The sequence below is a fragment of the Pseudoliparis swirei genome, chromosome 16, assembly GCF_029220125.1.
Source record: "Pseudoliparis swirei isolate HS2019 ecotype Mariana Trench chromosome 16, NWPU_hadal_v1, whole genome shotgun sequence".
Lineage (NCBI taxonomy): Eukaryota > Metazoa > Chordata > Actinopteri > Perciformes > Liparidae > Pseudoliparis > Pseudoliparis swirei.
The window spans coordinates 2,587,327-2,609,826 of NC_079403.1; the positions used below are offsets into that span (position 1 = coordinate 2,587,327).

Here is a 22,500-nt window from a genome sequence, read left to right on the forward strand (position 1 = left end):
AGTCCTGGTCCTCTAGAGACCTCAGTGTAGTCCTGGTCCTCTAGAGACCTCAGTGTAGTCCTGGTCCTCTAGAGACCTCAGTGTAGTCCTGGTCCTCTAGAGACCTCAGTCTAGTCCTGGTCCTCTAGAGACCTCAGTGTAGTCCTGGTCCTCTATAGACCTCAGTGTAGTCCTGGTCCTCTAGAGACCTCAGTGTAGTCCTGGTCCTCTAGAGACCTCAGTGTAGTCCTGGTCCTCTAGAGACCTCAGTGTAGTCCTGGTCCTCTAGAGACCTCAGTGTAGTCCTGGTCCTCTAGAGACCTCAGTGTAGTCCTGGTCCTCTAGAGACCTCAGTGTAGTCCTGGTCCTCTAGAGACCTCAGTGTAGTCCTGGTCCTCTAGAGACCTCAGTGTAGTCCTGGTCCTCTAGGACCTCAGTGTAGTCCTGGTCCTCTAGAGACCTCAGTGTAGTCCTGGTCCTCTAGAGACCTCAGTGTAGTCCTGGTCCTCTAGAGACCTCAGTGTAGTCCTGGTCCTCTAGAGACCTCAGTGTAGTCCTGGTCCTCTATAGACCTCAGTGTAGTCCTGGTCCTCTAGAGACCTCAGTGTAGTCCTGGTCCTCTAGAGACCTCAGTGTAGTCCTGGTCCTCTAGAGACCTCAGTGTAGTCCTGGTCCTCTATAGACCTCAGTGTAGTCCTGGTCCTCTAGAGACCTCAGTGTAGTCCTGGTCCTCTAGAGACCTCAGTGTAGTCCTGGTCCTCTAGGACCTCAGTGTAGTCCTGGTCCTCTAGAGACCTCAGTGTAGTCCTGGTCCTCTAGAGACCTCAGTGTAGTCCTGGTCCTCTAGAGACCTCAGTGTAGTCCTGGTCCTCTATAGACCTCAGTGTAGTCCTGGTCCTCTAGAGACCTCAGTGTAGTCCTGGTCCTCTAGAGACCTCAGTGTAGTCCTGGTCCTCTAGAGACCTCAGTGTAGTCCTGGTCCTCTAGAGACCTCAGTGTAGTCCTGGTCCTCTAGAGACCTCAGTGTAGTCCTGGTCCTCTAGAGACCTCAGTGTAGTCCTGGTCCTCTAGAGACCTCAGTGTAGTCCTGGTCCTCTAGAGACCTCAGTGTAGTCCTGGTCCTCTAGAGACCTCAGTGTAGTCCTGGTCCTCTAGAGACCTCAGTGTAGTCCTGGTCCTCTAGAGACCTCAGTGTAGTCCTGGTCCTCTAGAGACCTCAGTGTAGTCCTGGTCCTCTAGAGACCTCAGTGTAGTCCTGGTCCTCTAGAGACCTCAGTGTAGTCCTGGTCCTCTATAGACCTCAGTGTAGTCCTGGTCCTCTAGAGACCTCAGTGTAGTCCTGGTCCTCTAGAGACCTCAGTGTAGTCCTGGTCCTCTAGAGACCTCAGTGTAGTCCTGGTCCTCTATAGACCTCAGTGTAGTCCTGGTCCTCTAGAGACCTCAGTGTAGTCCTGGTCCTCTAGAGACCTCAGTGTAGTCCTGGTCCTCTAGAGACCTCAGTGTAGTCCTGGTCCTCTAGAGACCTCAGTGTAGTCCTGGTCCTCTAGAGACCTCAGTGTAGTCCTGGTCCTCTAGAGACCTCAGTGTAGTCCTGGTCCTCTAGAGACCTCAGTGTAGTCCTGGTCCTCTAGAGACCTCAGTGTAGTCCTGGTCCTCTAGAGACCTCAGTGTAGTCCTGGTCCTCTAGAGACCTCAGTGTAGTCCTGGTCCTCTAGAGACCTCAGTGTAGTCCTGGTCCTCTAGAGACCTCAGTGTAGTCCTGGTCCTCTAGAGACCTCAGTGTAGTCCTGGTCCTCTAGAGACCTCAGTGTAGTCCTGGTCCTCTAGAGACCTCAGTGTAGTCCTGGTCCTCTAGAGACCTCAGTGTAGTCCTGGTCCTCTAGAGACCTCAGTGTAGTCCTGGTCCTCTAGAGACCTCAGTGTAGTCCTGGTCCTCTAGAGACCTCAGTGTAGTCCTGGTCCTCTAGAGACCTCAGTGTAGTCCTGGTCCTCTAGAGACCTCAGTGTAGTCCTGGTCCTCTAGAGACCTCAGTGTAGTCCTGGTCCTCTAGAGACCTCAGTGTAGTCCTGGTCCTCTAGAGACCTCAGTGTAGTCCTGGTCCTCTAGAGACCTCAGTGTAGTCCTGGTCCTCTAGAGACCTCAGTGTAGTCCTGGTCCTCTAGAGACCTCAGTGTAGTCCTGGTCCTCTAGAGACCTCAGTGTAGTCCTGGTCCTCTAGAGACCTCAGTGTAGTCCTGGTCCTCTAGAGACCTCAGTGTAGTCCTGGTCCTCTATAGACCTCAGTGTAGTCCTGGTCCTCTGTAGATCTCAGTGTAGTCCTGGTCCTCTAGAGACCTCAGTGTAGTCCTGGTCCTCTATAGACCTCAGTGTAGTCCTGGTCCTCTCTAGACCTCAGTGTAGTCCTGGTCCTCTAGAGACCTCAGTGTAGTCCTGGTCCTCTAGAGACCTCAGTGTAGTCCTGGTCCTCTAGAGACCTCAGTGTAGTCCTGGTCCTCTATAGACCTCAGTGTAGTCCTGGTCCTCTATAGACCTCAGTGTAGTCCTGGTCCTCTAGAGACCTCAGTGTAGTCCTGGTCCTCTAGAGACCTCAGTGTAGTCCTGGTCCTCTAGAGACCTCAGTGTAGTCCTGGTCCTCTATAGACCTCAGTGTAGTCCTGGTCCTCTAGATACCTCAGTCTAGTCCTGGTCCTCTAGAGACCTCAGTGTAGTCCTGGTCCTCTAGAGACCTCAGTGTAGTCCTGGTCCTCTAGAGACCTCAGTGTAGTCCTGGTCCTCTAGAGACCTCAGTGTAGTCCTGGTCCTCTAGAGACCTCAGTGTAGGCCTGGTCCTCTAGAGACCTCAGTGTAGTCCTGGTCCTCTAGAGACCTCAGTCTAGTCCAGACGGCTCTCATGTCTGTTCCACCAGGTGCGGGTCAGTCGGGTCAGTCGGGTCAAACAGGAAGTGCGTTGGCGGTCTTACCTTCGACCATGTCCGGCGCCCGGCCCGGCTTGGCCACGCCCCCCGAGCAGAACGACCTGGTCGTCACGGCCGCGGCGGACCGCAGCAGCAGCAGCCTGCAGGCCACAAGAGGACATGACAACAACAACAACAACAACAACAACAAACCCAGAGGAGACCTCAGAGTTCTATCTATAACGCCACCGGACGCGTCAGCAGCTGCTCTCGGGTTCTGGAGGAGCAGCTGAGGAACAACAGAGCGGCTCCCGGGTCGGGTTACACCAGAACCACTGACTGGCTGCAGGGTCTGCATTGATGTGTATGTGGCATGTAAACAACAACACATCTGGAGATACGAGGATCAACAGGAAGAAACACTGAGAAGTACTATAGTTACCTCTAGAATGTAGTACAGTATAAAGTACTATAGTTACCTCTAGGATGTGTAGTATAGTATAAAGTACTATAGTTACCTCTAGGATGTGTAGTATAGTATAAAGTACTATAGTTACCTCTAGGATGTGTAGTATAGTATAAAGTACTATAGTTACCTCTAGGATGTAGTACAGTATAAAGTACTATAGTTACCTCTATGATGTAGTACAGTATAAAGGACTATAGTTACCTCTCGGATGTAGTACAGTATAAAGTAATACATGTCCCTGTGAAATGTAGTGAATGAGAAGTATAAAATACATAACATGTACGTATTGAAGTAGCATTAACGCGTAAAGCTGTCCATGTCTTCACAGTATTGTGTGTACTACTTGGAGTACTTCGTGTCTCAGACACGCCCTGCAGTGGATCACCTCCCTGGCGAGGCCCAGCTGCCTCTCCCCACGTGCAGCTCACGCTCTTAAATCATCGTAAATGTGTAGAAACCAATAAACACAGATGAACCCAAACGCATCACACGGTCAGTTTTACGCGGTGTCATGTAAACACAATGTAATCACGTGGGTATCTTAACACTGACCTCATCGTAGTGTCCCGGATGTAGCCGTTAAAGGTTCAGGGGTCTAGACACGGCGGGTGAGCTCGGTAAACTAAAGAGGGGGGGCGAGAGGGGGACACGGATTTATTCTTCAGGGGACTGCGGTGCCGAAGCTTCAGGCAAGTCGACCACGGTGACGGCTTCCGGGTTTACGTTAGGCCCCGCCCACTGCGTGATGACGTAGGACGCGACGTCGTGAGAGTCCTCGAATGACAGCGTGTGCGTGTCCTTCCCTGGGAAAATGTCATTCCTTTTGTTGAGCATATACATATTTAATATATATATAAAATATATATGGATATATAAAATACAAATATAATATATATATATATAAAATACATAAATAAATACATATATATTTATGTATTTGTATATGTATTTATATATATAAATATATATATAAATAAATATACATATATATATATATATATTTGTATTTGCATTTATATAAATACAAAATATATATTTAAATTAAACATTTGTATATGTCAAAAGTTTAATTCCTGTTGTGGAGCATATACATATAGACGTATATATATAGACATGTATGTATATAGACATATATATATATATATATATGTCTATATACATATGCCTTATATGTATATGCTCAACAACAGGAATGAACATTTTGGAAAAAATACATACATAAATACATATGTGTATATTTTTTGGAATCATTCATCATTTCATCATTGCTCAATATATTTAAACATTAAAGGGAATTGTATAACAATAAACATAAACTAGTAATACTGCAAACAGATATGAATACAAAATATATGTACATTATAACTGTTTTTTTCGCAGGAATAAGACAAAGCAATGTGAAAAAAGTATATAGAGATAAATATGTGTAATGTACAGAGATGATAATCCAAAATGCATTGCAACAAATATGCATATATGTTTTATTTATGTGCTACAGAGACTGGTAGCCAGCAGCATACTTATATAATAATGAAATGTAGGACTATATGATCTATGTATCCATCCATCCATTATCAATACCGCTTCATCCTCATTAGGGTTGCGGGGGCGCTGGAGCCGATCCCAGCTGACATAGGGCGAAGGCAGGGGACACCCTGGACAGGCCGCCAGTCCATCGCAGGGCATGTTATATGTATAATTTATTTTAATGTGTACAAAGACCTGAGACATGTTATCTACCAGGTCTCTTACTGATCTTATTCCTTGTGGTACCAAGGTCCATACATTTACATAAAGCTGATAAACCCTTCACATGGGCTCCTAGAGTCTGGAACGACCTACTACAGGAGCCCCGGGCGGGAAACGTGCTCTCCTCTTTTAAAAACACACTTAGAATTGATTTTCTGTGATTCTATTTGAGTTTTATAACATTTTATTTGTGTTTTGACGGGTTTCCTTTTGGCTTTTATTTTATTTCATTCTCTTACATTTTTAACTGTCTACATTTAATTTGAATGCACTTTGTAACTGGGGTTTAATAGGCGCTATATAAATAGTTTAATAGAACATAATATCTGATACGGTATGACCTCTAGTTGTTTTATTGCCATTACTTCTCATACCTGCACTATACAGTATATAATGCCCATTTATATCGTATCATACTCATATCCAACATTTATTCTCCACCTATATTTATTATGTATAAAGCTGTTTCATCTCTGTATTCCTCTGTATATTTCAGTGCACTTAACTGCTTTTTGCACCTCCGATTAGAAGTTAAACTGCTGAAGCTGCTCTATTAATATCTGAAGTATCACTTTCAGAATGAGGTGTGAATATCTTTATTAGTTACAGGGACATACCTATACCTCACACCTCGCCCACGGATGTGTATACTAAGACTGCAGAGACAACTGTCTATCACTTTTTTAGATTTTGCTTTATATATTCTTCATGTATTGTTTGATTTTATTTGTGTCTGTGTATGTATATAGTATGCACCTCCAGGTGAGACATTCCACTTGTGTAATCGGCGGTAGTAAAACTGTAGACTAAATACAACTTAAAGTAAATAGAGCAGTCATTGTAGACATTGCATCACCTCTTGCTAAAATTAGTCTACTTATTTTCTGCTGACTCAAACGTCGAGTATATATATAAAACGTGTTTTAATTTAAAAGTACATAATATACTATATACTGCTCCTGGCCATTCTGCAATCATTAGTACTTTGACTTTTGATAATTTAATTATATTTTGATACAAATGGAAGTACTTTAACTGCTTTCAAAAAGTACTTCTTCCACTTCTATAGTTTTTATGCCAAACTATATTCATCTGAAAAGGACCCACACCCAGAAGACATCCATTCATTTCTCAACAGCATTGATTTACCACAGATTAACAAAGAACAAACTAACACACTTGACTCCCCATTAACTCAGGATGAACTTTGTTCTGCCCTCCATCTCAGGCCCAATAACAAAGCACCCGGACCTGATGGCTACCCTGCAGAGTTCTATAAACACTTTTGGTTCATCATAGCTCCACTTTTTCACAAGATGATAACAAAAATAAAACAAAATTCACAATTCCCAGCTCGCATGAATACAGCCTGTATATCACTCCTCCTCAAACCAAACAAAGACCCAACTCTTCCATCAAGCTACCGTCCCATTTCCCTCCTCAATGTAGACATTAAAATCATCACAAAGGCACTAGCTCAAAGATTAGAAAAAGTCACTCCATTTATAATTCACCCAGATCAATCCGGCTTTATCAAAGGTAGACACTCATACACTAACACACGCAGACTGTTTAATTTAATCAACTACTCATCATTACAACAAGCCCGAACCATCATCGCCTCCTTAGGTGTTATGTCTATGTATTGTCTTTTTAAAATAAAAAATACTTCTTCCCTTTACTTCTTAAAGTATAGGAAAAGTACTTTTCCTCCTCTGCCATCGAAAACAAAAGATCTTATGACAGAGCGAAAACTCACGCGTCACGTGAGCATTCCCTGCGACCCCCCCCCCCCCCGGCCCGAAGTCACAGGGCGTCGCTGATTCGTCGGACCTTCCGAGAGCGGAGGTGACGCGAGCCAATCGCGTGCGAGCACCGAGCCCGGTATAAAAGCCGCGTCGCTCACAAAGGCCCCGGCAGTCGAGCGGCAGCGACCCAGCTGACGGTACTCTCTACTTGGATGAACTTATTGCGACGAACCCGTCCGGATCAGAGAGGCTGACTGCGGAGAAAAGGCCATTCTGAAGCGAATGAAGAAACAACTCATCTTTCACTTCACATACAGAGGACTTCTAACGAGAGGAAAAAAGAGAAGAAAATGGAGTATAAGTTACGAAAAGCTGAACCCAGAGACGTGTCTGATATATTGCGACTGGTGAAGGTAGGCCATTTTTAAATGTTCGTTATTCCGTGTTAATTGCCGTTTAAAACCGTGGATCACTCCGCGGCAGTCGGTGACAGAATGCTCGGTGTTTTCCTGAGTGTGAGATTAGTGTCTGTGGCCTTTTGTTTACTGCCAGCAGTCTCATTTCCGGCCTGACTTCCGGGTTTCCTAATATGGTTCGTCTTAAACTTCCGGGTTTCCAAATATGGCGCCTCTTCTACTTCCGGTTTTCCCAATATGGCGCAGCTTACCTTGAGCTGATGTGATGGACGTTGACGAGGCGTTATAACGATGTGAGGACCGGCCCGACGCTTATAACGACACCACGAATACATGATTTAAAAACACGACGTCTTAAAAACACAAAGCGACCGACGAGAGGAGAATCTGAGGAGCTGAAGGCGATAATTAGCTGATAGCTTATTCATTACATTGCATGTCATTTAGCATTCATGATTAATCGCCTTCCCATTATTAATCTACGTATGTAGTGTATACATGTTTTATTGTGCTGTTTAATGTACTGTGAACATTAGCAATCTAACTAACATTTGTTTATATTGGCGTGAAATCTGAATTTGTTTTTCTCAATAGATGATAAATACAATATTTAGTTGTGTGTATTTAGAATATATTGAACATTTACTTTTTTTTTTTTTAGGCAGACATATTTGCCCCTCTGGCTGAAATCCAGGGTCATTGAAAAAAAAATTGGGGAACTTGTGTGAAATAACATTTAACTGTTTGTTCAAAAATAATATATCTACTTATTGAGGCTCACGGGATATGAGCAACTGTCATAGAAATAGCAATCATAAGACTATTAACCCTCCTGTTATGTTGCGGGTCAAATTGACCCGTTTCAAAGTTTGAAAATCAAGGAAAAATACTTCTAAGTACTCTTTCTATATAAAACTTCTTCTGCTTACCTTATTTAGTGTACTCAACGTAAAAAAAAAAATACAAAAAAAATATCATGTATTTGCAACCCCCCCTGCAGGTTTATGTAACAGATGATGTTCCCGGGTCAATTTGACCCGGCTGTGAAAGTGAAGGCTAAAAGTCAGAAGAGTCACGTTTAGACTATTTCTTTATTTGTAAATGTAGGACAGTCTTTCTTACTCCCTCCCACCAAGTTTCAACACACATACACACACCAACACACACACCACACACACACACTAACACACGCGCGCACAGACACAAACAAACATATCAGCACACACACAAACACACACCCCGTTCACAACCCCATATATAAAGTTGTACACATTTCAAACTTCAAACAAAAGAATCAGGTGGTTGTTATGGGAACCATCTCTATCCTGCTGTGAGCCCATCACCCTACATGAGAAACACACTTTACAGACTAAACCATGTTTATCATCTTCTAACTTTCCCCCTAAATACACCTTTATTGTAAGTCGCTTTGGATAAAAGCGTCAGCTAAATGACATGTAATGTAATATTGGACATGGGACACTAATGTGAGGGTTTCTTTCATGTCTCAACTAATACATATGTAGTATAGTACTTCTAATATACTGTCTGTCTGACTGGGAGAGACACACACCCTGTCTCATCCCAATCTCAGACCCACACACATTCTCTTTCTAACGACCGCACCTGTGCGAGAAATACAGAAACTATTTTGACGGGAACCTTTATTTTTCCCTGCGGGAAAACTCCACTCACACGTATCAGGGGAGGGCCAAACATACAAAATGGTTGCTGAGAAGTCCTACAACATTACACTCTGCAGATACATACGACTGCACCAAGAGGATGACTGTGCTGGCCTTTGGTCATCTTTTATCATATAATTTATGCATCTTAACACTAAAAATAAATATAACTAACGTTTACTTTCAATACAAATCCTTTATGACTCATTTGGCTTGATTTTTAGTGGGCGGGTCATTATGACCCTGAACAGCACAGGTGTCTCATCTCTATTTATCTACATCACCCCATGAAAAAAAAAAAATTACAAAATGCAAATAAAATTTAGGAGAAAATACATGTTATGGTAGAACAATGCGATTTAGATTCTTTCAATGTTCCTAAACAAATGTTTGAACATGTATTTTTCATTAAAACGAGTGAGTGCTCCTGTTTGAACTCTGATCTATGGAGGGGTGAATAACTCAATTCCACTAAAAACTGATTTAATTGTTAGTAATGTTGTTGGTGATGTACAAACTATAGTTTTTAGAATTTTTGGGTTTCTGACCACTTTTGGATGATTCAACATTAACCGGGTCAAATTGACCTGGGAACATCACGGCTGTATGTAAGAAACGAACATAACAGGAGGGTTAAGCAATAATAAGAACTATTGGGCAATAATAAAAGTGTTGGACAATAATAAGAACTGAGGCAATAATCAGTATATTGTACAATAATATGATTTCTAGGCAATAATAAGACTACTCGGCAATAATAAAAAATATTGGATAATATTGGACAATAATAAAAATATTGCACAATAAGAACTATTGGGCAATAATAAAAGTATTGGACAATTATAACTGAGGCAATAATAAAAATATTGGACAATAATAAGACTATTAGGCAATAATAAAAATATTGGACAATAATAAGACTATTATGCAATAATAAAAATATTGGACAATAAGACTATTATGCAATAATAAAAATATTGGACAATAAAAAGACTTATGCAATAATAACAATATTGGACAATAAGACTATTATGCAATAATACAAATATTGGACAATAAGACTACTAGGCAATAATAAGACTATTATGCAATAATAAAAATATTGGACAATAATAAGACTACTAGGCGTCTGTCCTGCTGTGTTTCTGACGCTCTGCAGAACGACACCGCCCACTTTCCACCGTCATGAGATGCTGAATGAAAAGTTAAAATCACATGTGTCTGTGCGTCGGTTGACGCGTGTTCTCCTGCTTCTCGTCCCAGGAGCTTGCAAAGTACGAAGAGATGGAGGAACAGGTGATGGTGACTGAACAAGGTGAGCTCGACTCACACACACACACACACACACACACACAGCCTTGTTCTTTACAATGTCTCCTCCCCCTCAGACCTCCTGGAGGATGGATTTGGTGACACCCCGTTCTACCAATGCTTTGTAGCTGAAATCCAAGGAGAAGAGAACCACAGTGAGGGTAAGAGAAGCCCCGCCTCCAAAGCGCCACGCCGAGGTCACGGAGTCGGTAGATGTTGTTCCCTCCAGACTGATCTGCAGACTCCGTGTTTCTAACGTAGCAATGCGGCGCCAGAGGAGCTCCTTTAGCGCCTCTAGCTCTTGATGTTTACGTCTCGTGTTGAAGCTCAGAAGAAGTCCCAGCCGTAGACTCCTCCCCCAAAACATGGCCGCCGTTGGAACTCTCCGTGAGACTCGTTCAGAATCGTTACAACGAAGATATAAGATTATTATAATTATTTTGCTTTGGGGAGGTGAAGAGAATTTAACCTTTGTGGCAACGCCCAAAAGGTTTCACACTGACGCCCCGTGGACCGGTGAGGAGGTCAAAGGTCACCGGCGCTATTGGCTTTAACTTTGAAGAATTCAGATGCTACGTCTGACTCGTTCACACACGTCTGAAACAATAGACGTGGTCCTTGTTACAGACACACACTAATGGGTGTGTTGGTGCGTGCAGATCCGAAGGCGGTGGTGGGCTTCGTCATGTACTACTTCACCTACGACCCGTGGGTTGGGAAGCAGCTCTACTTGGAGGAGTTCTACGTGATGGGGGAGTACAGAGGTCAACAACAACAACAACACATGTCGCTGAGTCCTCGTTTCTAGCGCTGCTTCCTCACTAAGCCCCTCCCCCTTCTCCCCCCCTCAGGGCTCGGCATCGGTACGGACTTCCTGCGTCACCTCAGTGATGTAAGTAACACCACTCCTCTTCGTGTGTATATCGTAAGAGTTTAGTATTTTTATTTTCGGTTTACTTCAGATACTTTGATCAAAGCTGTACGTCAAAAACCTTTTCATGAAAGAAGAAACTAAATGTTTTTATTTGGCTTTCAGAGAAATTATTTTATTGGACGATGAGTTTTATTATAAGATTTAATTCTGAACAGGAAACGTTGCTATAAAACTACCTGGAGGTTTAAAAGTTAGACACATTAATTATAATGTATTCCGTAAATACTTTTAGTGTGACGAACAGCAGGTGGGTCCAAAAAATATAATACAATAAATGCAAATTTAATAAAATATAATAAAATAAATGCAAATTTAAGAAATAATACATTTTAATAAAATAAATGCAAATTTAAGAAATTATAATAAAATAAATGCAAATTTAAGTAATAGAAAAATATCATTCAATACATTAAAATGTAAGAAATAAAAAAATATAAGAAATTGCAAATTTAAGAAATAAAAATATATAAGAAAATGCAAGTTTAAGAAATAAAAAAATATAAGAAAATGCAAGTTTAAGAAACTAAATGCAAGTGAAGTAAAAGAAGAACTCCATGTTTATAATGAAGTGCCAGCTTGGCTTTACGGCTCTGGTGGTTTCCGTTAACCCCTCGCCTCCCGCCTCTCCTGCAGCTCGCCATGAAGACGCGCTGCACCGGCATGATGTTCGTGGTGGCGGAGAACAACCAGCCGTCGGTCCAGTACTACAAGCGGCGCGGCGCCGAGGACCTCTCGCAGGAGGAGGGCTGGAGGCTCTTCAGGTTCGACAAGAGCAGCCTGGCGAAGATGGGCACGCCGGCCGAGGAGTGAGGAGGAGGAGAGTCTGACCCTTGACCCGGAGCTCGGCTGCTTTTTCTGACGAGTCAAGTGATTGAATCTGATGTCGCCGCCGCCGCGTTCCCAGAGGACGGGGCGGCGGCGTGCAGCAGCCGGCTCCGGCAACGGTCCGCCTCTCTGGCTCCAATCAGACGAGTAGATGTTCAGCATTTTATCTTTAAACAAAAGGGGAATTTATCGTTCTGTAGTTCGTAATCTTAGTTTGTGTTTGTGGTAATATATCTGGAGCGTGTGATTCATTTTTTTAAAGTTTTGATTCGTTTGACGTTCAGGAAGATTTTCCAATAAAACCGTAACTTCTCACGACGTTGTGTCCTAGTGTCCCTCCATGGCCACCGTACCAAGATGAACTCTCACACTCTGCAAATGTTCTGAACGGGACTTTCATCTAAATTGAGTTTGTTTCCTCAGAAACTTTCATGGTTTCCCGAACATTCAGACGGTCTCACTGCTGTTCAGCTTCAAGGAAATTATTTATTTATATAGACATTTGGTCTTATATACACACACTTTATTTATATAAATATACATTTTATTTATACATATATAAATACATTTCTATAAAATGTATTTATATTATACAGTATATTTAATATATATGTATATTTATTTAAATACACACACCATCTGGTTTCCCTGCAGCTGAAAAGGAAACTGACCAATGAAGTGAAACTTTAAAATAAGTCTCAAAGCTTCTGAATAAAAGTTTATTTTGTTCTTCAAACAAAGACTGCACTCTGACCCTGGAGCTGCTTGGATGTTTCTTAAAGATCTGAGGAGATTAGAGGAATTAGAACCAGTCATGTGGTCTCAGTTCCTGAGTCATGAAGCTCTTTTTATTCTGCTGATGCAGAACAGAAAACAGCTGATTGGGCTTCTTGAGGTCAGCCAGTCGAGAGAAAAAAGTTTGTTCTTTAGACACGACGGCAATAAACCACCAGCGGAGAGTTCAAATAAATGAGACGCGGCGTTCCCGGTCTGGAGGAAGTGCTGCAGGGGGCGGCTTCCTTTCACCGCAGGAAGTGACCTCTACACACATCTGTTTCCACAGAGCAGGTGGAGTACCAGCTGGTTTCCATGAATCTATAGATCAGTTATGTCTGTGCAAATATTTTATGACCTTGTTTTCTCTATTTGCCATTTGCTGGCAAAGCCCCCCCCCCGCTTCTCAGATGCTCTAGTCCAGGGCCTCAAAAGACCGTCATCACAAAAAACTGCTTTCAAAAAAAATTCAAACTAAAAAAAAAAAAGTGCTTAAGAAAAACCTGGGATCTAAAAGAAATTGCGAAAAAATAAATAAAATGGTCAAAGAATATTCTCCAAAAAATAAATTTGCAAAAAAAAACATCTTCGCTTAGAAAAGAACTCACACGAAAAAAACGTTGCTATAAAATTTTTAAAATCCTTTCCTCTCAAAAAAAGATCAGCCTAAAAAAATAATGTTCAAAGAAAAAAAAAAACCTACAAATGGTGCTCTATAAAAAAGAATCTAAAACAAAAAATTCACTCAAAAATAAAATTCGCTCAGAAAATATTCGCTCTAAATTACTTTGCTTAAAATAATTGCTATATCTGCACTCTAAAAACCCAAATACCAGATTTAATGACGTCCCTCTAAATTAAGAACTGATGAAGAAAAGGCGTCTGTCAGATAACACATTTAATGACATTGCATTTAAATAAAACCTCACACAATACACATATATACACACATATGGCTATGTGTATATATATATATACACACACATACATTTACACAGAGCATTAGTCGACAAGAACACACATGTAGCTCGTTAACAAACATGATTTGGCCTTCACTGGATTAATATCAGCATCAAACTGAAATAAATAATATTTTGTCAAAAATATGGATGTGTTTAAAAAAAAATAACGAGAAAAAAACCATCACAAGCTTGCGATATTAGTTTGTTTATATAATAACCTCATTTCTTTATTTCAGCTTGTTTGTATTTTCTATTCTCTTAAATTTGTTGTTTTTGCAGATTACAGAGAAACATCAGATTGTGAGACCTCATTGAAAGATAAACAACGGGATTATTAATAAAAACATTCATAAACCAATAAAACAAAACAGAACAATTCACTCTGTCCAGTAAAATACCCAAAATACTGAAATATCTTATCTAAAGAGTCTTTAAATGTCTCAAAAATAACAAACAATAAAATCCCTTTCGTTGAACCCTGTGGACGAGTTGTGGAGGAACTCTAATCTCTATAATCTTCTTCTTCCTGATGTGTTGAGACAATATTGAGGAGCAGCGATAGAAACTATTAATATTAGTTATTGATAAACGCTTTGGACAATAAAATAGGTCAAAAATAATCAATTCAATACAAAATAAGAATAAAATAAGTGAATTCTCACATTTGTGAAACTGGAAACATCAAAAAGATGAATTAATATTCTGTAGAGTTTAAACTCTGAACTGAGAATCTGTGAGAAATCATGATGGAGGAGGAAGAGGAGCAAGATGAGGAACAAAGGAGGAGTAGGAGGAGGGTGATCCCAAGTGTGTTAATATGTGAGCAATGCATCTACAGGAGTCGTACAGTTGTGTGTGTGTGTGTGTGTCTCTGTGTTTATGTGTGTGTGTGTGTTTATGTGTGTGTGTGTGTGTGTGTTTATGTGTGTGTGTTTATGTGTGTGTGTCTGTGTGTGTCTGTGTTTATGTGTGTGTCTGTGTTTATGTGTGTGTTTATGTGTGTGTGTATCTGTGTTTATGAATGTGTGTTTATGTGTGTATCTGTGTTTGTGTCTATGTGTTTATGTGTGTGTGTCTGTGTGTTATGTGTGTGTGTCTGTGTGTATCTGTGTGTTTATGTGTGTGTGTCTGTTATGTGTGTGTGTCTGTGTGTTTATGTGTGTGTATCTGTGTGTGTGTGTCTGTGTCTCTGTGTGTGTGTGTGTTTATGTGTGTGTATCTGTGTGTGTCTGAGTTTATGTGTGTGTCTGTATCTGTGTGTTTATGTGTGTGTGTGTGTCTGTATCTGTGTGTTTGTGTATGTGTGTTTATGTGTGTGTGTGTTTATGTGTGTGTGTCTGTGTGTTTGTGTGTTTATGTGTGTTTGTTTGTGTGTGTGTCTGTGTTTATGTGTGTGTATCTGTGTGTGTGTGTCTGTGTTTATGTGTGTGTATCTGTGTGTTTATGTGTGTGTCTGTGTGTGTGTCTCTGTTTATGTGTGTGTGTCTGTGTGTGTGTCTGTGTGTTTATGTGTGTGTATGTGTGTGTATCTGTGTGTCTGTGTTTATGTGTGTGTCTGTGTTTATGTGTGTGTGTCTGTGTGTTTATGTGTGTGTGTCTGTGTGTGTGTCTGTGTGTGTGTCTGTGTTTATGTGTGTATGTGTGTGTATCTGTGTGTTTGTGTGTGTGTCTGTGTGTTTGTGTGTGTCTGTGTGTTTATGTGTGTGTGTCTGTGTTTATGTGTGTGTGTCTGTGTGTTTATGTGTGTGTATCTGTGTGTCTGTGTTTATGTGTGTGTGTCTTCTCAGCCGTCGTTGGTGTCGTTCTTCGTTCGTTCGTTTTTCTCCATAAAAAGAAGAAAAGACGTAAACAAGATAAATAACAAACTAAACTTATCTGAACATCATTAACTTATATTTATGTATTTTAATTAATCTTTAATGTATTTGTAGTCACCTTCTTTTTGCCCAGCGGGGCGTCCTTCCAGAGCGTCTCCATGGCGACGCGGCCCTGCTGGGCCCAGCTGCTCGCCGTGTGCCGACCCCCCTGGTGGTCACAAGGAGAAGCGTTAACCACGGCAAGCGTTGAACGCACCACGCGTGACGAAGCGAAGCTGCAACTTGCAATATATCTTCTCATTTAACATCTCGCCCGCTTAAAGTAGCCGGATAACTAAAAATAGATTAAATTCTGAGCTCTTCAGAGGAAATGAGACGCCATGACTGATTCTCCAGAGAACATCAGTCACGCGAAAACAATTCTGAGAAACATTGATTTTTTTTACACTAAAGATTCTATTGTTTTCTATTTCTGTAAAATATTGAGTTATTCTGCAATAAAGACGTGTTCTAGTTTACTTCTATTCTCCATGGTTCCGTTTCCAGAGGGGAGCAGGGCTTTTATTTTGAAAAACAAGACCACAGAAAAGACATTCCTCAAGGAATGCATGAGAATATTAAAATACTTCAATTAAATATCGCTGAGTTTAGAGCTCAGACCCCAAAACAAACTGGCTTCATAAGAATGTGTGTGTGTGTGTGTGTGTCTGTCTGGGTGGAAAGACGATTCACAGCCAGGACGTCCTGAACGCTCCCAACAGGAAACCCAACGCTCCCAACAGGAAACCGGCCGCAGATCAAACGCGGCGATACGAGGCCGATGTGCGAGACCCGCCTGGAAACCTGAAATCTACCCGGCGACAAGATGACGATGGTGTCTGATTATGAAGCTGTTTATGTTTGTCATCGTTCCTGCTTTCACAGCTGCTTCCTGACTATGTCAGGAGGAAGAGGAAGAGGAAGAGCTCATCTTTTGCTTTTTTATCCATCATGTTGACGTTTTTGCTAACTTGTAATGTATTTATTTTTTTACTTTATTATTGTCTGTCAACCGTAACTTTTGTACCAATGTATAATGTTAATATATTTAAATTAATTACAAATAATACAAATTAAAGTGGACGAATGTAACCAAAGGGAAACGGTCAAATAAAAAATTAAAAAAACGTTAAACTGAAGATGGAAGTGAAGGAATTAAAACCGTATTAGACATATTTCAGGTATCAACACACAAACAACACACACCTTCATCAACGCCGCGGCCTGCTGGGGGTAAAACATGGAGGCGCTCAGCGCCATCAGGCCAACAGGAAACAGCAGCTGCTTCACCCGAGAGCCTGAAGGAGGAGCTTCATGAATATACACGTCATTTAAAAATAACTTAATTATTCATATGGATATGTTCCTCTGTGTGTGTGTACAGTATATTTAAATAACTATATATAGTAATAATATATATGACTATTATTACTATATATATATATACATAAATAACTATATATAGTAATAATATATGACTATTATTACTATATATATATATACATAAATAATTATATATAGTAATAATATATATGACTATTACTATATATATAATTATTTATAGTAATAATATATATGACTATTATTACTATATATAATTAAATAATTATATATAGTAATAATATATAACATAATTATTATTACTATACATTTAAAATCAAATTATTTTATTTAGTAATAATATATAACAAATATGACTATATATATATATGTATATATTTAAATAATTATATATATAGTAAACAAATATATATATATATTTATAAACTATATATATATATAACATATACATATAATAATAATGAATATATATATCTTCATTTACTTTGTTTTTTTCCAGTGTAATTATTTTAATTTGTTTTGATGTAATTTTAAGAGCTTGTAAGTATTTAAATCTTCTTGCAATAAGGAAATCTATCACTTTGTTGATGGTCGAGTGACCTTCAGTGTGAAGTCTGACCTTTGGCCAAATAAAGTCCCAGGAAGCCGGAGAAGCCCACCGCCGCAACGCTGGGGTAGAGGTCAGCTGGGGGGTCACGGAGGAACTGGTACGCGTCTGGAAGATAAACAACAGAGTGTGTGTGTGTGTGTGTGTGTAGGGGAGAGAGAGAGAGAGAGAGAGAGACTCTGAACACAAGAGAGCAAACCGTCCTCACCTGTGACGGTCGTCATGCAGGTGTTGATCGTCGGCTCAACGGTCCTGTACACGCTCTGAGGTCAAGAGGTCAACATGTGGGGGGGGGGGGAGAGGAAAGATGGAAGGTTTTAATGAGGCTTTTAGATTATATATATATATATACACACACACACACACACACACAGAAACACATACATAGAAAATGGAAATAAGTTGTAAGTAATAATATAATAAATCTTTCCCTTTCCCAGATCAAAAAGTTACTCACAGAAAACAAAACAATGTCATTAAAATGGTAAAATATTGAGCTACCTGCATATGTTAGACACATTATTGTAGGTGTTTTCAACCGTTTGATGATGTAAACAGTTTGTAAACAACAAATGTTTTTTTCACGTGACTCACCTCAACTTTCTCCACTGCAGCTCGACCGGTTAGCTAAAACAAGATAAAGAATTAATGTTCAACAAAGTTTATTAACTTTTGCCCCCAAAACAGATGAAACACTGTGGACTAGAGTGGTAGTGTTGGTTCTGGTGCCCCCTGTGGACTAAAGTGGTAGTGTTGGTTCTGCTGCCCCCTGTGGACTAAAGTGGTAGTGTTGGTTCTGGTGCCCCCTGTGGACTAAAGTGGTAGTGTTGGTTCTGCTGCCCCCTGTGGACTAAAGTGGTAGTGTTGGTTCTGGCGCCCCCTGTGGACTAAAGTGGTAGTGTTGGTTCTGGTGCCCCCTGTGGACTAAAGTGGTAGTGATGGTTCTGCTGCCCCCTGTGGACTAAAGTGGTAGTGTTGGTTCTGGTGCCCCCTGTGGACTAAAGTGGTAGTGCTGGTTCTGCTGCCCCCTGTGGACTAAAGTGGTAGTATTGGTTCTGGCGCCCCCTTTGGACGACAGTGGCGCCGACCCGTTGGGGACGTGAACCCACCTGGCACCGGGTCGTGTACGGTTCCACCAGATCCCTCAGCGACGCGATGCTCTGCTCCAGCGGCCCGTCCTCCGGCGCCGCGTGCCGAGGCTCCGCCTCCGGCCGGGTGTACAGCGAGGGCAACTGGGACAGAGGAACCAGTCGGCGTTAACACAACGACCCCAACTGGGTCCCAGTTCACGGTGTGGATTTAAAGAAATTAAAGTTATAAAATATAAATTATATATTTTATTTTTACCATAAAGAAGAATTTCATTCTTTTGTGTTATTTATAAAGTTGACTGAACACTTAAAACTTTTTTCTTGGAAAGTTGTAATAGACAATTAAGATAAATAAAAAAAATAAAAAAATGTAAATATCAATTCTCAGAATTAAGCTTTGAATACAGAAACGTAAACAAAACAAGGTTTTGGTGGTTAGACTGAAAAAAACCACGTGTGTTAAAAACAAACAAATACTCAGCAGGTATTGATTGATTGATCACAGCTTGTCGTCCGGTATTGATTTAACCTTTTATACACTGAGAGCAACGACCCGATGCACCAACAATAAACATGAACTCAGAGGTTTTGTTTGGGTCAAAGAACACAAAGATATGCTGACACTAAATCTTTAGTTACGTTTTCAAAACAATATGAACCAATATTATTTTAACTAACTAGAATTAACAGAATATTGTAGGTACAACAATATTTATAAAACACACAATTGATTTATCTTTTAGTGAATACATATATATATATACACATACAGTCATACTAGGTTTCACATATATATAGATATATGCATATACATAGTGATAATAGTTTTATATATATTAACACATTATTACTATATGTATAATTATTTAAATATATATATTATTACTATATATAATTATTTAAATATATATAGTAATAATAGTTGTTTTTATATATCTATATATATATGGAGTTAAAATGCAAAATACATATAAATATAACAGTAATATTAATACAGAAACATCATTCAATAAATTTTACTTTATGTACTTTAAGTACATTTAGCCGATTTAATGCTTAAATTAAGGTTGTGAAGGCAGAACTGTTCAGTACTGAAGGTTTGACACGACCTCTGTCAGTTATTGATTAACCCACCTCATCGATGCTCAGAGCCGGCTGGCAGCTCTTCTTCTTCGCCTCACTGGCGGCCAGCACGACACACAGCGACACCTGGCGGCAGGCCGGCAGAACACACAGCTGACAATAAACAAAAAGCGGGAATTCCGGCTGTAATTATCAGTTAAAAACACTTTACTTGCTAATTTAGACACTATCGAAGTTTCAACAAGACGTTAATTTTAACGTTGGGTCCAATAAAGAGCCAGAAGGAGCATTCTCTTCATGAACTGACCCTGTTAGCTCCAGCTGCTATCGACGAGGCCCAAAGACTCATTTAGCAACGTTTAGCTCATTTTTATTGTGGTTCAGTTTCAGTGTGGAGCACCGTAAATATACGCGCATGACATATGAATATTATGAAACAAATCATACTCAAAGTGGTTAAAAAGAAGTCAAACCGTTTAAAAGTAGTTACCAGTTTCGTATATGACATTATCGTCCCGAAGGAGACTTTCGCTTTTCTACGGAAAGCCGGAGTGGCAAACTGAAGAGCGCATGCGCATTTCTTCATCAAACACATTAAGGCTACAATTACTCTTATATACATACCAAACATAATGTTCATGTATTACAACAAATATTGCAACCTGTTTGTTGATTTAAATTATATTATACATTATTTTATTATAATTTAGTTTTTGCTGATAAATCCTTTCTATATAAGTTTCAGGCAAAAACAACAAGTTCTCATTATGCAAAGATAGCATGAGAATATAATATTGAGTTATAATTATTGATGCATTCATGTGTTTAACATTTTACATGTTGCTGGGTTGCTAAACCCAATTAGAATTTATATTATGATTAAAATGTGCAGTTATAGCAAACTACAAAAGTACTATGTTAACCTGTAATGTATAAAATAGTGGCACATTGAAATACTCTTTAAAAACAAGGCTCCTATATTTATGTAGTCTATCATAAGAATATATATATTAAAATCTTTGATATTGAGAGTAAAACTTAAATTAAATAATACATTTACAAAATAAACACTAAATTATCATTAGAAGCAGCTATAGTAATCACAATATTTACAGCTTTGAGCTTTATATGAGCAGGGACAATAATAAAAAGGGTTTAATACAACAATTAATACATTATAGAGAATAAAATGACAATAAGAGTCAGACACACACGCGCACACACACACACACAAATAAAATCACTCGTCAGGCGTCTGAAAGTTGACCAATATGAACATTTATTTCTGGAAAGAAGTTACAAATCGTTTCCAAAGAGTTTCTACTCAGATTTTAAGGTATGTTAATCTGATTTTACTTTCTTCTTCCGATGCGGTCGTTGCAGCGAGGTTTGCTTTCCGGTTGTTTTCCGGTTTCCCAGCGCTGGGACGATGTGCCGTAAACCGGAGAGAAGAACTTTATTGGTTACACATTTCTTCTTTTAACAGCAACATGAGGAAGAGGAGCAGACGAGGAAGATGAGGTGGTCATGAGGTCGGCGGCACGAGAGCGACGGAAGGAATGAGAGATTTAGGGCGTGACGTCTTTTTAAATATGGAAAAAAACTAAAATAAATAACTAAAAATAATAACTCAAATAAAGAAATAATAAATAATAACTAAAAAAATAATGTAATGTTTTAAAGCAAGAAAAAATAAAAACTTTGTTTACATTGTGTTCCTCAAACCGAGCGAAACAGTCACGGATTTAAAATATATATATTTAATAAATAATATATATATGTAATAAATAATATATATATTTAATAAATAATGATGTCATCATTGTTTTAGCCATAAAAAACTAATCTTATGTCGATCAAACATAAAGACATTTAAAGACTTCTGGCTGCATCGACTAAACATTAATATAATACTTATTATCTGACGCTCTGATGCGTTTCAGGTCCAGGGCCGCGGCGCGTTAAGCCCCGCCCACAAGCCGCAGCAGCACGCGTAAAACCGTCTTAGAGGTCAGAGGTCGCCGATGCTAAAGAAACGTGGATTAAAAGTAAGTTAACCTCTTTTACATGTGCAGCCTTCACAATTGGCTGCCAACACTTCTGGGTCATGAGCCAGAACAGAAAGACAACGTAAACAACAACAACGATTCACCGTGAACCTCTTGTAATAAATAAACATAAACAACGACCGTTACTGCAGAGCTCGGTGCGAGAGACAGAGAAATAACTTAATAAATTAATAACAAGGGCGGCGGAGACGAGCAGGGTGGGCGCTCAGCACCTTTTCACTGTTGGCTCATGAAATAAAAAATAAATAAATAAAATAATAAACATGTACAAGCTCAGAAACACAGAGCTGCTGGTCGATCACAAACTGAAACACGAGGAAACTGTGTTTGATGAATTTACAGCTCGATAAAAGAGAAGAAAAAAATTAGATGAAAAAGGAAACTTGTCGTACGAGTCCAGAAAAAAACAAAAACCTGAAATCAGGACGATTGAGATCTAAAAGAACTAATAAACAAATAAGAAAAATAAATACATAATAAATAAATAACTTAATGCAAAAGGAATGTTCAGTTCTCTGGATCATCACTGCCTATTAAAAATGTTATATATATACACACACATATGTGTATATATTTCAGTAGTTGTAAAAGTCGCTCCTGCAGCGTCCGATGAAATCGCTCCGCTCGGCTTCAGGAAGACTTTCTAATTGTTTGTTTATTTATTTCTGTACAGCTTAAAAAAAAAAGAGAATAAAACGTGAATTTA

At 39.7% G+C, this 22,500-nt stretch overlaps 4 protein-coding genes across 13 annotated transcripts in view; 1 reads left to right on the plus strand and 3 right to left on the minus strand.

The window, feature by feature from the left end:
* Window positions 1-4,051, minus strand: part of acot9.1 (acyl-CoA thioesterase 9, tandem duplicate 1) — an 11,285-nt gene extending 7,234 nt beyond the window's left edge. For 2 of the 3 annotated variants that reach the window (XM_056433730.1, XM_056433729.1), the window contains exons 1-2: window positions 3,896-4,051; window positions 2,941-3,035 (exon numbers count right to left, since the gene is read on the minus strand). In XM_056433730.1, the coding sequence (XP_056289705.1) occupies window positions 2,941-3,035; window positions 3,896-3,900 (100 nt within the window). In that variant the 5' untranslated portion in view covers window positions 3,901-4,051. Of the gene's footprint in view, window positions 1-2,940; window positions 3,036-3,895 lie in introns of those variants that run through there. The other variant, XM_056433731.1, reaches the window with a different exon arrangement.
* Window positions 4,052-7,013: 2,962 nt separating this feature from the next.
* On the plus strand, window positions 7,014-12,329 carry LOC130206037 (diamine acetyltransferase 1-like). Its single transcript, XM_056433734.1, has 6 exons — window positions 7,014-7,253; window positions 10,205-10,256; window positions 10,330-10,413; window positions 10,912-11,016; window positions 11,104-11,144; window positions 11,820-12,329. The coding sequence occupies exons 1-6, from the start codon at window positions 7,191-7,193 to the stop codon at window positions 11,994-11,996; spliced, it is 522 nt and encodes a 173-aa protein (XP_056289709.1). The 5' UTR covers window positions 7,014-7,190; the 3' UTR covers window positions 11,997-12,329.
* Window positions 12,330-13,668: 1,339 nt separating this feature from the next.
* On the minus strand, window positions 13,669-20,255 carry LOC130206036 (MICOS complex subunit MIC26-like). The gene is made up of 9 exons (XM_056433733.1): window positions 20,216-20,255; window positions 19,777-19,878; window positions 18,661-18,783; window positions 18,146-18,178; window positions 17,760-17,814; window positions 17,564-17,659; window positions 16,810-16,901; window positions 15,683-15,772; window positions 13,669-15,569 (listed from the first exon to the last, which is right to left on the minus strand). Exons 1-9 carry the CDS (start codon window positions 20,231-20,233, stop codon window positions 15,531-15,533), a joined length of 648 nt encoding a protein of 215 aa, XP_056289708.1. The 5' UTR covers window positions 20,234-20,255; the 3' UTR covers window positions 13,669-15,530.
* A 726-nt stretch (window positions 20,256-20,981) lies between these two features.
* klhl15 (kelch-like family member 15) overlaps window positions 20,982-22,500 on the minus strand; it is a 9,359-nt gene continuing 7,840 nt past the window's right edge. For all 8 annotated transcript variants that reach the window (XM_056433704.1, XM_056433707.1, XM_056433705.1 and 5 more), the window contains one exon: window positions 20,982-22,500. This exon is cut by the window's right edge and continues 2,005 nt beyond it. The gene's annotated coding sequence lies outside the window, so the exon portion shown is untranslated.

What these genes read in the sequence shown, in the direction of transcription:
- LOC130206037 (XM_056433734.1), top strand. Translation starts at nt 7,191, where the DNA reads ATGGAGTATAAGTTACGAAAAGCTGAACCCAGAGACGTGTCTGATATA. An exon ending in ATATATTGCGACTGGTGAAG is followed by an intron (nt 7,254 to 10,204) that starts GTAGGCCATTTT and finishes TTCTCGTCCCAG; the next exon opens with GAGCTTGCAAAGTACGAAGA. An exon ending in TCCTGCGTCACCTCAGTGAT is followed by an intron (nt 11,145 to 11,819) that starts GTAAGTAACACC and finishes CCTCTCCTGCAG; the next exon opens with CTCGCCATGAAGACGCGCTG.
- LOC130206036 (XM_056433733.1), bottom strand. An exon ending in CTGCAGTGGAGAAAGTTGAG is followed by an intron (nt 17,815 to 18,145) that starts GTGAGTCACGTG and finishes TCTTGACCTCAG; the next exon opens with AGCGTGTACAGGACCGTTGA. An exon ending in GGGACTTTATTTGGCCAAAG is followed by an intron (nt 16,902 to 17,563) that starts GTCAGACTTCAC and finishes CTCCTCCTTCAG; the next exon opens with GCTCTCGGGTGAAGCAGCTG.